The 17080-nt window shown below is 36.1% G+C and overlaps 1 protein-coding gene across 1 annotated transcript; it reads left to right on the plus strand.

The window, feature by feature from the left end:
* The first annotated feature begins 8565 nt into the window (after positions 1-8565).
* Positions 8566-14719, plus strand: LOC100751386 (prolactin-3B1-like). The gene is made up of 5 exons (XM_027409569.1): positions 8566-8573; positions 9606-9762; positions 11343-11441; positions 13267-13446; positions 14555-14719. The coding sequence occupies exons 1-5, from the start codon at positions 8566-8568 to the stop codon at positions 14717-14719; spliced, it is 609 nt and encodes a 202-aa protein (XP_027265370.1).
* The last annotated feature ends 2361 nt before the right edge of the window (positions 14720-17080 follow it).

Genomic DNA, 17080 nt, shown 5'->3' on the forward strand with positions numbered 1-17080 from the left:
GCTCAAATCCTTGTTCACTGTCATGGAAGAAGGTCCTTGATAATCCAGGCCTTCAAAGTTCCATTGAATCTCTATGTTTGGTGCATTCCTAGGATTAATGGGAATGTTATTAAAAAATAAACATTGATTCTTTGAAAGTGTTAAATTCAAAATGAGGGTTTGCCAATTTTTCATGGGCATTTAATGCAGAATTTAGTAATAATATCAAATATTTTTCATGAGTAATTTTAGTTTACAAAAGCCAAAAGAGTACTTCTATTGGTCAGAATGAATAGATGACTTGACATAGTAGAACAAGTACAAGAATTTCCCAGTAATCAGTAGATCCATTCTGACATGAAGATATAAGTTTATGAAAACAAACCATGGGCAATGAACACTTTCTCAAAGCCTCATCACAGGCAATACAATTGTTATATTAACATTAAACACATTACACACACACACACACACACACACACACACACACACACACACACTATACACAAATATATGGAGATTATAATATATTACATTTCTCCCTTTCTTATCCTCCCTCTAAGCTCTGTGTACTCTTTTATTGCTTTCTTTCAAATTCATGGCCTCTTTCCTTCATTTGTTGTTATTACAGTTGCATATATATATTCTTAAATATAACCCACTTGGTCTGTATAGTTTTACTTGAGTTCAAGCATTTCCAGTATTGAACATTTTTCTAACCCTTAGCATTATTAGTTGCCTGTCATTCTTAGTATAAGGTTGAGACTTTTCTAAACATTCTACATCTTGTCAGGGAACATGCATGTTACATGAGTCATTACCTATAGCAAAAACCATGGAACTTCTGCTACACCAAAAAATAATTCACTAACACAGACCATGCATGAAAGACAGCTGCATCATTGTGCTGCTCACTCAGTTACATGCATGGCTACCCTTAGTCAAAACCACACATTCACTGTTCCCCAACTCATTTTTGGTTGGAGGGTTCCCATTTAGGTTACTATCTGTTGTGAGATAAGGGATTCCTTGGGAGACACTACACACATACATATCCACTCTTCCCACTCTTCCCAGATAGAGATTCCTTGACAGATCAAATTACAGATATTGCCTAAGTTCACCTTGGTGAATCAATGAAGTTTATTGTGGTTTTACAAGAATATGGTTGAGAGAGAGGTACAAGAGTAGAAATGCCCCAAAGACAGATGACTCACCCAGTTGCACCCTGACATATGTGACAACTAATGAAAGATGAAGACCAGGAGCACACTACACAGCCAGCACACAACTCAACAGGAAATACTCTGACCTTTCTAGGAGGTTCATCAGTCTGATCATTTTCTGGATAGCTCAGTTGGTCTTTACTTTTTCCATGCTATTTAGATAGTCTTTGCTAATTATAGGCTCTTTGGCTCCTTCTTGCTTCCTCCAGGCTGCGCCCAAGCTCTCTATCTCATCTGTGCTGCTCGACTCACCTTAGATTGATTCTTAGCAATAATTACTGCATGTATACATTTGAGAATGGAGAGGCCTAATGAATCTCTTCAGTTTCACGGATTTCTGAAGCTATTTTGAGGAGTTTGCATCCAGTCCTAAGAGAACTTTGTTGTCTAATGTAGTGTTTTATCTCCCCATAGACATGTTGTTTTACTTGTCGGTATATGGCCTAAATTAAATTCACTTACATTTTCTTCCTACTTAAGAATTTTTCTTCCAAGATGGTAGACTTTAACAAATTCATACCACTGAATTGCATTGTCAAAATGTATCCAATTTCAGATAAGAAAAGAAAATTAGTTGGTCATGTTATATAAATTTGTGTAAAATTTTGATTCAAAGTGATAAGATTGCCTACATTCAAAAAGAATATATAAGTATTTCCTAGCCTTCCTTTTGTTCATAGATGATAAAAATTTTCTTGAGTCTGGTCAAATCCAGCTGCTCAGACTCTTACTCATATTCACTGAAGCAGATTTATAACTTCATAGCAAACATGAAACAAAAGGCAAAGCTTCCATAATTTTAACTTTTGGAGAATATCAGGTATAAACTTAATGTCTTTTCATCAAATATGGTCCCATCCCTATCTTCCATTGGCTTTTCTATTTAAAATTTTAATTAGAAAGAAAATCATTTTACATGTCAATCCCAGTTCCCTTACCCTTAACTTCTTGCCTGTCCTGGCAACTAACATCCTACCTATCCCATACTGTTTCTGCTCCCAAAGGAGTGTGAGGCCTTCCATGGGGGGTCTTCTAAGTCTGTCTTATTCTTTGGGATTGGGCCTAGGCCAAGCCCCTTGTGTCTAGGCTCAGATAGTATCCCTCCATATGGGATGGGCTCCCAAAGCCCATTTCTATCATAGGGGTAAGTAACTGATCCACTACAAGGGGACACTTAGATTTCCAAAGTCTCCTCATTGACACCCACATTCAGGGGGTCTGGATCAGTCCCATGCTGGTTTCCCAGCTATCAGTCTGGCACCCAAGATCTCTCCTTTGTTCATGTAAGCTGTTTCTGTGGGTTTCACCAGCCTGGTGTGTATCCCTTTGCTCCTCAGTCCTCTTTCTCTATGACTGGATTCCAGTTCAGTTCAAGGTTTAGCTGTGGGTGTCTGCTTCTACTTCCACCAGCTGTTGGATGAAGGCTATAGGATGTCATATGAATTAGTCATCAATCTCATTATCAGGAGAGGGCATTTAAGGCAGCCTCTCCTCTGTTGCTTAGATTGTTAGTTGGTGTCATCTTTGTAGCTCTCCAGACATTTCCCTAGTGCCTGATTTCTCTTTAAATCTATAATGTGTCCCTCTATTATATTATTTCTTATCTTGCTCTCTTCTGTTCTTCCCCCAACTCAACCTCCCTGTTCCATCATGTCTTCCTCACACCTTCTCTTCTCCCCTTCTCACTCTCCTAGTTCCCTCTCCCCTCCCCCCATGCTCCCAATTTGCTCAGGAGATCTTGTCCCTTTTTGCTTCTCCAAAGGACCATGCATGTCTCTCTTAGGGTCCTCCTTGTTTACTAGCTTCTCTGGCAGTGTGGATTGTAGGCTGGTAATCCTTTACTCTATGTCTAAAATCCACATATGAGTGAGTACATACCATGTTTTTCTTTTTGTGACTGGGTTACCTCACTCAGAATAGTTTCTTCTAGTTGCATCCATTTGCCTGCAAATTTCAAGTTTCCATCATTTTTTTCCGGCTGAGTTGTACTCTATTGTGTAAATGTACCACTTTTTCTCTACCCATTCTTCAGTTGAGGAGCATCTAGGTTGTTCCCAGGTTCTGGCTATTACAAATAATGCTTCAATGAACATCATTGAACAGATGTCCTTGTATGAATTTCTTCTTTTGGGTGTATGCCTAAGAGTGGAATTGCTGGATCTTGTGGTAGACTGATTCCTATTTTCCTGAGAAATCGTCATACAGATTTCCAAAGTGGCTGTACTCGTTGGCACTCCCACCAGCAGTAGAGGAGTGTTCCCCTTTCTCCATATCCTCTCCAGCATAAACTGTCATTGGTGTTTTTGATTTTTGCCATTCTGACAGGTGTGAGTTGGTATCTCAGAATTGTTTTGATTTGCATTTCCCTGATGGCTAAGGATGTTGATCACTTTCTTATGTGTCTTTCAGCCATTTTAGATTCCTCTATTGATAATTGTCTATTTAGTTCTGTACCCCACTTTTTAATTGGACTATTTGGTGTTTTGGAGACTAGCTTCTCGAGTTCTTTGTAAAATTTGGAGATCAGCCCTCTGTCGGATGTGGGGTTGGTGAATATCTTTTCCAAATCAGTGGGCTGTCGTTTTTGTCTTGTTGACTGTGTCCTTTCCCTTACAGAAGCTTCTCAGTTTCAAGAGGTCCCATTTATTAATTGTTGATCTCAGTGTCTGTGCTACTGGTGTTATGTTCAGGAAGTGGTCTCCTATACCAATTTGTTCAAGGGTATTTCCTACTTTCTCTTCTAATAAGTTCAGTGTGGCTGGGTTTATGTTGAGGACTTTGATCCATTTGGGCTTAAGTTTTGTGCATGGCAGTATCTTCAGTCTTCTACATGCTAGCATCCAGTTATGCCAGCACCATTTGTTGAAGATGCTTTCTTTATTCCATGGTATAAATTCAGCTTCCTTGTCAAAAATCAAGTATTTGTATGAGTGTGGCTTAATATTGGGGTTTTAACTCTATTCCATTGGATTACCTGTCTATTTTTCTGCCAAGACCAAGCTGTTTTCAGGACTATAGCTTTATAATAGAGCTTGAAATCAGGCATTGTGATGCCTCCAGAAGTTCTGTTATTGTACACATTTTTTTTGGCTATTCTGGGTATTTTGTTTTTCCATATAAAGTTGAGAATTGTTTTTTCCAAGGTCTGTGAAGAATTGTGCTGGTATTTTGATGGGAATTGTGTTGAATCTGTAGCTGGCTTTTGGCAAGATTGCCATTTTTACTATATTCATCCTATCTATCCAAGAACATGGGAGATCCTTCCATTTTATTTTATCTTCTTTAATTTCTTTCTTTAAAGACTCAAAATCCTTATGATACAGGTCTTTCACTTTTTTGGTTAGCATTACCCCAAGGGATTTTATTGCAATTTTGTAGCAATTGTAAAGGGTGATGTTTCTCTGATTTCTTTCTCAGCACATCTATCATCCATATATAGTAGTGCTACTGATTTTTTAGTTAATCTTGTATTCTGCCACTTTGCTGAAGGTATTTATCAGCTGTAGGTGTTGCCTAGTAGAGTTTTTTGGGTCACTTATGTAGAGTATCATATCATCTGCAAATAGTGAAAGTTTGACTAATCCTTTCTGATTTGTATTCCTTTGATTTCCTTTTGTTGTCTAATTGGTCTAGCAGAACTTTAAGGACAATATTGAAGAATATGGCTTTCTTCCCAACTACTACTTTCCTCTATGTGCATGTGCCATGTTAGTTGTCTGAGTTCCATGAATGCTATTTGTATATGGCAGGTGAAGAGGATTATCTACTAGAGCATGGATAGCAACTCAGGTGCTGCATCATTGATGAAAGTTCATTGCCTCTCACTTAAACTAATTTAATTGCAATGCTGCCTCAGTTCAGTGTGGGTTTCATGGCTCTATGCCCATTCACATTGGATTTTACATTGCTTGTATTTGTGCAGGTCTTATACATGCCGGCTAAACAGCTGTGAATTCATAAATTCAATAACCCCAACAAGTCCAGGAAATAATGACTCTCTGCAGTTGTCGACTGCCTCTGCCAGTCAATCATTTGAGCCCCTTTTTTTCTGTAGATTCCTGACCTTTGTGTGTAGATTATTTAACACAGGTGATCCATTTAGTCTCAATAACCCTCACTCTTTCATACTCTGCACATTAATCAATTGTTGATTTTGTATGAATCACCATAAACTGGAAAAAGAAGCTCTCTAATGAGGGGTGAGACAAGCTCTAATTTGTCACAATAACTATAATAACTGACACTGCCTTAGTATTTCAAGATAGCAGTATATTACTATTATATTCTCCTCTGGGATCTACAACATCACCAGCATCAGTTTTATGGTGTGGTTAATGGAACCTGGCATGAGTTCCATACTATGGAGAAGCAAATATTCCACCATAAGGTTACTGCTTAACACTCCGAACACTATTGAAATGATGGATATGATTCATATTTGGAGATTCTTGATGTCTTTTATCTCTAGTGGTCAATCAAAGATTCCAACAATATGAAAACTATCCAATAAAAATGTTCATTCTATGTTGATACAAGATTTATTTCTCCAGATTCTATGTATCAACAATATGGTGCTAGCTAACCCTCTTTTAACCTCAAGCTCAAGTCTGGGTGAGAGGCCCTATCTTATGAAACATTCAGGGGACTGTGTGTGTGTGTGTGTGTGTGTGTGTGTGTGTTTCTATTACATCTAGTGGAAACATGTACATATATACACATACATGAGTACAAACATATATATACATCAGAAATGTAAAAGCGACAAAATGTTACCATTTTACTGTTAACTTAACTCAGTGAAGAGTGTACTCCAGTCATTATACAGATCTTAAACAGTTGAGGGTTTTATTGTGAGATCTATTTCTGGGGAACATAAAAAAATAAAACAAGAACAACAAAAAATGCACTATTCACTCCAGACTCAGATTCTGTGGCAGACCAAAGAAATCACACCAACAAATTCAAATTGGTGAAGCATTCAATTTGTTGGGGTCACTTACAGGAACAAAGATTTATTTACATGCCCAAAATATCTTAAAGATAGCTACAAGGCTGGGCAGTGGTGGCGCATGCCTTTAGTCCCAGCACTTGGGAGGCAGAGGCAGGCAGATCTCTGTGAGTTCAAGGCCAGCCTGGTCTCCAGAGCGAGTGTCAGTATAGGCTCCAAAGCTACACAGAGAAACCCTGTCTCAAAAAACAAACAAAAAATAAATAGCTACATAACCAATAGCACACCTTAGTATGGATAAGAGTTCACAAAACCTGGAACCCTAAAGAACAGTATAAAACTTGAACAGAGCTCAACAAGTTAGATCCCTTATTGGTCTCAGCCTGTTCCAGACAGCAATTGGCCTCTGAGGCTTCAGTGCAGCATGTGTGTTCTCTCTTTATTTCTTTTTCAAGCCGATAAGCTCAGGTCAGCTTCTTCCAGATATTAGATGGTCTCTGCTTCTTCCACATAATACAACAAGTTGGAGAATGTCTCTCAACATTCTTACAGTTCATACACTTGTGGGATTAAATAGACCTAATTAATTTAGTCAAGTGCAAGTACTCTTAGGTATTTTCCTCCCCAGGAGCATGATGGAATATTTTTTCCCTTAGAAGTCCTGTGTTTTACCATCTCCCCTTTCAACAACTGACAACCATGAGAAGCTTCCCTCCAAGTAGGAAGCCCTAATCTCAGAGGAAAATGTTGCAACAAAGGGTTCAATTCCTAGCTTCTATAAAAGTAAACTTATCTCAGATGAGGCCACAAGGTTCTGACACAACAAATGAGGAGACCAAGCTAAAGCCAAACACAATCACAATTAGATCAGAGAGGATATTTAGAATCCAAATGGTAAGTGCTCCATCATAAAACCTGAGTTTTCTTGTCAATCCTCTGCTTAAGCAATGGCTCAACAGACTATGGAATGTATATATACTACAAATTATCACAAAGAGAACACAATAAATTAAAAGCAACACTAAAGTACTTCCTACAACTGTGAAAAACATGAAATTCAACAATCAGTATTCTTCATATGACCACCAGCAGGCTAAGAGGGTAAATCTTTGGATAAACTGCTTTCCTGTCATCAGGTAGACATAACTTTAATATTTAAAACTGAAGTACAGACAGATGCCTGCCATGATATAATGCTTCTTGTACATGGCTAAATTCAGTTGGAATAGCTTCAGGAAAAAGTATCAAAAAGTTGATTCAATTTCTGACTCTTGGAAGTTAACTAAATAGTGGCCTAGTGTAGAGGGTAAATTTCTTTCTTACTAGTATTTGAAAAACTGCTCAAAGGAGAACCCTACTCTAAACAAAGTGTCAGTTGCACACAAGATTTAAATGAGTAAACTCTGTCAGTTATGAGACTGCATTTCTTGGTTTAGTGGCTGAACAATACTGGCTTATAAATACCTCAAATATCCAAAGCATAGAATGGTTTATTTAGTGTCAGTAAGAACTTTACAGTCAATAGAGGTTTATTATCAACAAGTGTTTTTAACTCAGCTATATGGTAAAAACCTAGTAATGTATCTACACTGTTATTACACTGGCAATGAGTTATGTTTACAAGAAACAATGTACTGAAATGATGTAAAACTAACAATATAGGAGGCAATTCATGTGATACATTGTAAGATATTGCAAAAGCATATCTCTGAGAAAGTCGTGGACATCCTCTATGTAAGTAGCATAGCCTTTTTAAAGTGCGTATTATATGGCTATCAAAATTCCTTTAAAACAATTGTACTTCTGCCTACTTAATACCAGAGCAGTATCTACTTTTTGAAAAGTAACTTTTTCTAGTTGGCTGGCAACAGACAGAAATCCATGTTTTGATAAATGTTAATAATTGACTGTTACTATAACATTTCAGCCCAAAGCTAAATAAGAGCTGATGGAGGGCTTTTGTCACCACCTGAAACACTACTAGAACTTAAAGATGACATGACAGAAAGAATATAGACATCTGAACTAGAGTAAAGGTATAAGGAAATAAATGTATTTCCTTACTTGACCAGACTCTAGTCATTATTGAACTGAGATGACTTTTGTGATTTCCAAAATAGTCTGAACCCTGGATGTTGTTGCAAAAAGCAAAGCAATATATGTGGAGATAGACAGTGTCAAGAGCAAGGTATATTTTCTATTTCCTTACGGGAGATAATCATGGAACTTTTCCATGGACAAAAACATTACTTCCCTCTGCCTGCTAACCTTCATTACATTGGGAAGATTATGTTAGTATAAATGGAATGCGCTAATTTGAGGGAAGACAGCTTTCAGATACATCAGCATTCTTGTCTTGTAGTCCACACTGCAGAAGAACTTCTCAGAAATGCAGCTGTCTTTGACTCTGCCATGCTTCTGTAAGTAGCACTTCATTCATACTCTAAGTTCATTAGTGTGTTATTTCACAATGATGGTTTGGATAGAATATAGTCTTTGTTCTTATTTGTATATGGAAACCTGTTGCTTTTCATGACTCACCAGAATGCAACAAATATTGATCTGAGTTTTAATATTGTTACAGTTGCTGAATTAATCTTGAGATCAATGATTCTCAAGAGGAATCCCCCTTCTCTCAGGAAACATGCAAATGCAATGTACATAGAAATTTTGAAATTGTTTACTATTTTAATTTTTTGACAAGAGGACAAAACGGACACTATTATGTGTTTCTAATGGACACATGCTTGTAACCAACTTTCAGGCTTAGGACTTCTCACAGAAAAAGAAACAAGACAAAAAAAGCCTTGTTACTGAAATTGAGAAGTTGAATTTTATTGAAAACATATGATTCAATAGTGTCAGTCAGAGAAGGAGAAAATAACATTATGGGATGTGAGGGCTTAGATATTTCTCTGCTTTCATAAATTCACCTAAGGAGGATATAGGCTCTAGAACCTTTGACAATGACAGTCGATTTGTAACTTTACCAATTTGGTCCAAGCAATGAAGGGCAAATGAAAAATAGGCATGTTTTAACAAGTCATCTTAAGTTTCAAGTATTATTTACAAGAAAAATGAATTAATAGATTAATTAAAATTTATTTTAAAATGAAGTAAAAAATGAACATGAATTCCCAGTCATTTAAAATATATAGAGAATGGCTTGAATTCTTTGACTCAGGATTAATCTCAGCTAAAATGTTTACAAAGTTGAGACACTCTGATGAGGCAAGCCAAAGCTGAGAGAATTCTCCTACTTCTCAATCTGTGAATGGGAGAAACATCACTTGTCACCTATGTTTTCTCATTGGGCTAAATTATTTCAGACTCCTTCTGCACAGAACCAAGTATTATAGCACAGGAAACGCTGAACAGACAGTGTATCCTACACAATGTCACTAATGTTACTTCATTTGAATAGGTCATCTCAGTATCACTTCTCTTTAGAGCTGGAACACTCCTTATGTTGGCAGTATCAACCTATTCTTTTGGCAGCATGTGACTTCACCACCAAACCCCCAGATGCCCACTGGAAGCCTATACCAACCTGTGGTTGAACTCTCACACTACACCCATGATCTTGCTTCAAAAGTGTTTATCGAATTTGTAGGTAGTGCACTTCCTTCGGGTTTCTATTTAGGAAGGGGCAATCAGAAAATCCTACTTCTAAAACAGAACCCATCATGAATCAAATTTTAATTGCAAAATTTTAATAAGTAAAAAATGAACATGATAACATGGAATGGGTAGATTGGGAAGTTTCATGAAACTTTAGGACTTTTAAAGAAAGCAGTGTAGATGTTCAAGTTTTATTAATGAACTTTATAAAAAATAAAGCAACATATTTTGATATGAAGTCCAAAAAGCATTGATTGGATACACTGTGCAATCCTGTCCTTCATGAAGGGGTACTGTCGATATTGGCATTCTCATTTAGCAGTCTGTAGAAACCTGTTGTTGCAGATTTATTTTGTAATAAATTGTGAAGTAGGGTAAAATTAAACTATGGAAAGCCATATTAAGATTAAAGAAATAGCTACTCTGAGATGCACCAATGCTGAGAACTGAATTGTTGTTCTTAATTTCCCAGAGATGAATGCATTATTTACCTGGATGACAGGTTTAAAACAAAAATTTCTTCCCTATTTCTAGTGGATATACTTGATTGGGTTAGGACCAATCAACGAAGAAATACCCAATAAAATCTCAGTGCAAAACTGAAAATATGAAGCATATGCCTTGAGACTTGCAATGAATAAATTCCTCCCTTGCCATTCTCACTCAGGTTCTTTCACTCTGTATTCAACATTAACAGTCTTTCAACTGTACACTCTTTCTAGGAATCCATTGCACTTCTACACATTTACTGATTGCCAGTACTAAAAGTATTCATTTAAAAAATTAATTCCTTCACTAAATAAAATCTAATATTGCAGTGGTTCTCAACCTTTGGGATTCTAACAACACTTTCAAAGAGGTATCAGATCAGATACTGTGCATACAGGTATTTGCATGATGATACATAACAGTAGCAAAACTAGAGTTATGAAATAGCAACAAAAATAATTTCATTCCAGAATCACCACAACATGAGGAACTATATTAAAATATCACAGCATTAGGGAGGTTGACAACTACTGTTATAGAGACTAATGTATAAATATTAAATAAAACTTTTAAAAATATTCCTTCATTGATAAATTTTGACAGCATTAATGATTACATCCTACTTTCATCGTACACTTCAGTATTTAAAAGTAAATATTTAATTTAGCAATGGCTAGTTAAAAAGAATTATATATTTTTTGTGCCTGCAGGACCAGATAATTTTAAATATGGATGGATATGCCTGAATTATTTTATAGCACTCACTTCAAATTTACAAAAAAGTGATATTTAAACCATAAGTTTTAGAGTATTTTTGTTAGTGCTTTATTTTAGAACAACATGGCTAACAACAAGAGAATACTAGACAAGGGAAGAGTATTAGAAGGTAGAAAGTTCAATTGGTTATCCAGCAGGCACAAAGTGTAGACAACAGTGTTTGCTTCATCCATTTGTTCTCATTTCTATACAGTTATCGTTTGTTAAAATAATTTACATCTACAAAATTTATTACTGATGTGGTTATAACTGTATCCATTCAATATGTATCCCATAGAAAGAAACCTTTTCATTTCTTCTAGAATATGAAGTTTGGCAGGAGACAGAACCTGATGTTAAGCACCTGCCACACTGCCTCTATCTTTACTCCAGAAAACAATGAACAAGTCCACCAGACAAAAGTAGGTTTCCTCCTGGTTGTCACAAAAACAATTGGTTACTGGGGCCATAGCAAGTGTAATAATCAGAGATGAGAGAGGGGAAGAAGAATCAAAAATCATAATATATGGTTGATGATTTCACACTAAGACAAATGCTTGTTCATATGATAGCAGGTTAATAAACTGGCCATTCAGAGAACCATGTTTTTATAACACATTTCCTGTGGGGTTATTCTTAATATATCTTGTAAGATGTAATATGACTTGGACTTTCCTGGTTGACTATACATTTATATATGCATAGAAAAGTTTCAGATGCAGTAGTGTTTATGGAATAATAATACTAATAATACTACTACTAATAATAATAATAATAATATCATTTCCTCTGGAAGCATATTACTTAATGACGATGATTCATTTCTTTTTCCTTTGAGAGACTCTCCTAGCTGTACTTCTGTTTCTTCATTGTTTGTGAAGACCTCCACAACTACTCACTTTCCTCATGTATCTCAAGTGCATATGAGCTGAAATGGGGGTTTCTCTGCAAAATTTATATTACTCTTGATGATAACCTTTGATAAGATGAAAATTGAGTATCTTAGTACCTATAACATATAACTGTTATAACATCTTTCCTCCTTGTCTTTGTGATAATCTGAAAATAATTTATACTAAACTTTGAAGGTGTGCATGTCTCATACATATAGTATATTTCCCCTTCATGTCCATTACAGGTACCAGAAATCTCAACACAAACTCAGGAATAAGTGTGAGTATAATAATAGTAAATGAAGGAAGAGGGGATACAGGAATAGGTGAACATTTGTTCATATCTACTTGTCTAGAATCCTTAAAAAGCAGTCCATTGACATTGATTAATTTAATCCCAAGCAAAAATTCCCTAATACACGGTATTATTAGGACCATAAAAAACTGAGGGTTCAAAGCTTATATAGAAGTTGCATCACATGAATCCTAAGTAGAATATGAATCCAAGATTTATTCAATTCAAACATTCAATCATAATCCCTAGGTGGCAAAGATTCAGGCAATGGATTTTGCTGTCAATTTTGGCCCACATTTTTCCTTCACATGCTTTATGTGTCTCCTGTAAAAGGTCCATGAGATTCCCTTAGTCTTCATTTTTATTTCATTACCAGGACAGTAGCAAACAGAAATGGCATCATTATATTTGTAAGTTTTTCTGGCAATGAGCACACACTTAAAAGTTCAACCTTCTTTGTTGGGATTAGATATAACACTGAGCTATTGTTCTTCTCCAGTATATAAGAAAAAATGGGATGCTCTGCTAGAAGCAAGGAGAAGTCATCTATACCAAGGGGATTATAATTCTCAATGTCTTCTTTCTTTCCTTGTATTTCTATTTTAATATTCTACAATGATAGAACACATGTACATATATGAATGAGCAATTGTCTCATGGGTGTGAAAATTCTGATCACTGATCTTAGACTGTGGCGACATCTTTTTTATATTAGTAAAGTCCTACAGACACTTCTAGTGTTCATGCAAACTTTGGTTTTCCATGGACAGTTAATCACGTAAACTAACTTCATCTTTACTACCGACAGTAGAATGTACAGTGAAAACATGACCAGTTTGATATTCACCAGAAATCAAGGTTAAGGAAAACAATGATTCTATTTGGAAAAAATGTAATTCTGTGACAGAATATTGTTATTCCTATATTGAGAAGAAGGTTTCCTACATTCTTATTAAAAATTAATCAATACTGGAGCTCATGAGCTTATTTCAGCCATCACATGTATCAACCCTGATGTGCTTCAATCATTTTAATAGGATATTCTTCATGATTATTTAGTCAGAAGATCTCTTGAAAATGACAATCAGTGTTCTACAAGCCTGGGAGGTGCCTCCAAAGCACATGGTGGCTGCAGTGGCTGTACTTCCAGATGCATCTGATGTTATTCAGTCAAGAACAAAAGAGTTGGAGGAAAGAGTTCTAGGCCTTCTGGAGGGACTGAAGACAATACTCAACAGGGTAAGCCCACTCACTCTTCACATTCTTTTTTATCTCCTGTGTGAAAGAGGTGATTTGTTTGATGAGATGTGAATTTTCAGCACTTCGTTTCTGAGATATATTATGTACACACACACACTCTCTCTCTCTCTCTCTCTCTCTCTATATATATATATATATATATATATATATATAATATATATATATATATATATATATATCATTGTATCCTTGCCTGTAAGGAGAGGTCACTTATAAATCCTGTCTTCTTCAGGTTCTTCAGGTTCTTTACTTCTGACTAACTCAAAAATTATATAATGGTCCTGCCTGGAACTCTGAAACCATAACACACTTATGGAAGTGTTTGATAGTTCCATAGGATATGGAAGATTAAACTATATGAGGAACAGTTTGAGTGTATATAAAGAAGAATAAAAAAATTCTGCCTAAACCCTTAAGTATGAATGATGCCTGAGGAATCTTCGGAGACAGTGTCAGCCCTTTAATGGACCTTTTGTCAAATGCATGTATACCATTCAAATATTTTCCTGATTTTTTTCACTCAGTCTATGCTTGTATGGCTATACCTCTTCTGAAACCAATGACACATAAGAATACATCATATGTATTCCCATATGATGTTTACTTTTAGAGGCCTAATGCCTTCATGATGCTTTAGCCCATATACTTGACAAACCTTCTCTATACTAATAAATTTTCTATCCAGCATAATACAGTTTTAATTAGTTTTACAGAATGAGGCTAATGAAATGGCTAAGTTTATAAATGACTTCCCTGCCAGCAACATATTTAATTCCAGAATCCACATAAAAAGAAAAAAGATGTAGTGACTAGTTCTTGCTATCCAAGAATTAGGAAGGAAGAAAGATGGAGATCACTGGTGATTCTTTCAAAATAAGAGAAGCTGTCTCAAGAGAACAAAAATAGAGAAAGATAGAAGTCAGTGGTGGATGTTTAACCAATGTTGACTTCTAATCTCCTAATGTATGTGCATGCATTCCTGCACATGTTCCCTCCATGCATATACATACTTACACACATATGCAAGAAATTAATGTGAACAAGCAATATTAATAATATAAGTATTCCCATTCTTTTCTGAGTTTAGGTTCACCCTGGAGCTGTTGAAAATGACTATACTTTCTGGTCTGGATGGTCAGATTTGCAGTCATCTGATGGAGCCACTCGCTATTTTGCTCTTAGTAACTTGTACCACTGCTTTCACAAGGATTCACACAAGGTTGACAATTATCTCAAGGTCTTGAAGTGCTGAGGTGTCCATGACAACAATTGCTGAACTCATATCCATGTCTTCTGTCACTGAGAAGGTGCTCAATAATCCAGACCTTCAAAGCTCCATTGAATCTCTATCTCTTTTCTGCAATCCTAGGTTTAATGGGTGTCCAGTTCAAAAACAAGCATTGATCCTTTGGAAATGTTAAAAGGAAAATGAGGATTTGTCAATGTTTCATGGGCATTTAAAGCAGAATTTAGAAATTATATCAGGATATTCATATCAAATATTCTCCACAATTAAGTTAAGTTTACAAATGTCAAAAGAGCACTTATACTAGTCAGAATGAGGTAAGATGACTTAGCATATTAGAACCAGGGAAAGAGTTTCCCAATATTCAGTAAACCCATTTTGCCAAGAAGATGGAAGTTTATGAATACAGACCTGGAGCAATGGCCACTTTCTTGAAGTCTCATCACAGACAATATAATTGTTATACAATTGAAACATCTTTAACACATCACACACACACTTGTAATTACAAAATTTCTCCTTTTTTATTCCTTCTTCCAAGCATCGACATATTCTCATATTCTCTTCATGGCCAACTTTTTTCCTTAATTTTTATCCAGTGTGCATATACATACATACATATCATACATACATGCATGCATCATCACTTGTTGCTGATACATATGTTTCAACACTGGAATTTTGGTATTAGATAGCCAATTGGTGTGTTTTTCCTTAGGGAAGTCTATTTATCTGACCTTCACCATTCCTTAGTTGCCTGTAGCTGTTTTTTAGAGTTGATACCTTTTTTAAAAAATATTCTATAGGCTATTAGGATACATTCATGAGACATCTATGAATTTTTCTAATACCTTTTTAGTCTTAATTCTTTATAAGGACATCTTAGATACTGTACATTTTATGGTTCTGTATTATTATGCATTTAACAACACCTCATGTCATACTGAACCTTTTTAACATCCTGTGTTCATGCTCCAATTATTCATGTCACAAATCAGGGAAGGCAAATTTCATCTGGTCCTCAGGTGTTCCTGCTTTTTATCTCTTCTACATGTCAGGGCTTGTGACCTTCTCACGACTCATCAGTTAAGGATAAATGAAATATGGTGCTACTATACGAGTGTTAAATAAAGTGACTAAGGTTCAAGTTAAATTCCTCTAGAATAAGGGGGGTTTGTTGTGGGTGCACTAATGTCGTCTTAACACACCCAGGATCCGTACATAAAGAGGCAGTTCTTTATCATGAGATATGCCCTGGCTAGGATCTGTTCTGTTCTTCTCAATTCCCCCACTGATGATGTCTCTTAGCCTCTGCTCTGGTCCTCTAACCCTGAAAGCCCACTACTGCAGAAAAGATTAGTTCACAGAATCTTTTCCTCTAACAGATGCAAGAGTTTCATGAACAATAGTGTAACAGCAGTAGAGTGGCAGAAGTATTAGATCACTGCCCACCACTCAAAATGAAAACTAAAGCACCACAAACAATACTAACATAAATTATTCAAATATATATTGGCCACTTCTTTGAGTTGTTTCCTTGGCTGCAGTACTAAGCTATTCTCATAAATACAGATGTTGATAAGCACCTTAGCTTCCACATCGTACCTATTTACTAAGGCAATAGCAACTGTTTTTTCCCCCTCAGGGCTGTGAATATCCTGCTCACAGGTTTTGTCTAAGCTCCCAATAACACCAATAATTTCTACCTGTGGAGCTGGCATTAAGTATATTGAGAGATCTGATTTTAAGTTTTATTTATTTTATTTTATTTTATTTTATTTTATTTTATTTTACATGTGTGAGTTTTTGCTTGCATTCATCACAGGGACATCTGTGAGCCACATATATGGATATTACCTGAGGAGGTCAGAAGATGGTATTGGATGCCATGGAACTGTAGTTTTGAGTGACTCTAAATTATGAGTGGCCCATTTGGTTCCTGGGAAAAGAAGCTGGACCCTCTGTAAGAAGAACAAGTACACCTTCCCACTGAGCCAGCCCTCATTGCTGGGCTTTGGGAACTTTGCAAAAGATGAAGTAGAAAGCGAGTGGCATTCAAAAACACAAAGAAATGAAGGCCTTCAAGACACAACAAGGCTGATGAACATAGTAACTCATAGAGTGTAGCAGAATGCACAGTTCTAAACCATATAGCCTCCCAGGGCTAAAAGGGTAAGTGGATACAAGACCCCCATTCCTACCAGAAACTATTTTCAATTAATAACTGTTTGCAAAGGAAAATTAGTTTTTTCCAATGAAGTCTCACTGGGTTTACAAACCATACTCAAGGTAGATCACAAACCCAAGCCACAGAAGAACAGCACAAACTGAACTCAATGGTATTTTGGGGGGAGTTTTAATCTCATA

Source organism: Cricetulus griseus, chromosome 3 (genome assembly GCF_003668045.3).
Source record: "Cricetulus griseus strain 17A/GY chromosome 3, alternate assembly CriGri-PICRH-1.0, whole genome shotgun sequence".
Classification (NCBI taxonomy): Eukaryota; Metazoa; Chordata; class Mammalia; order Rodentia; family Cricetidae; genus Cricetulus; species Cricetulus griseus.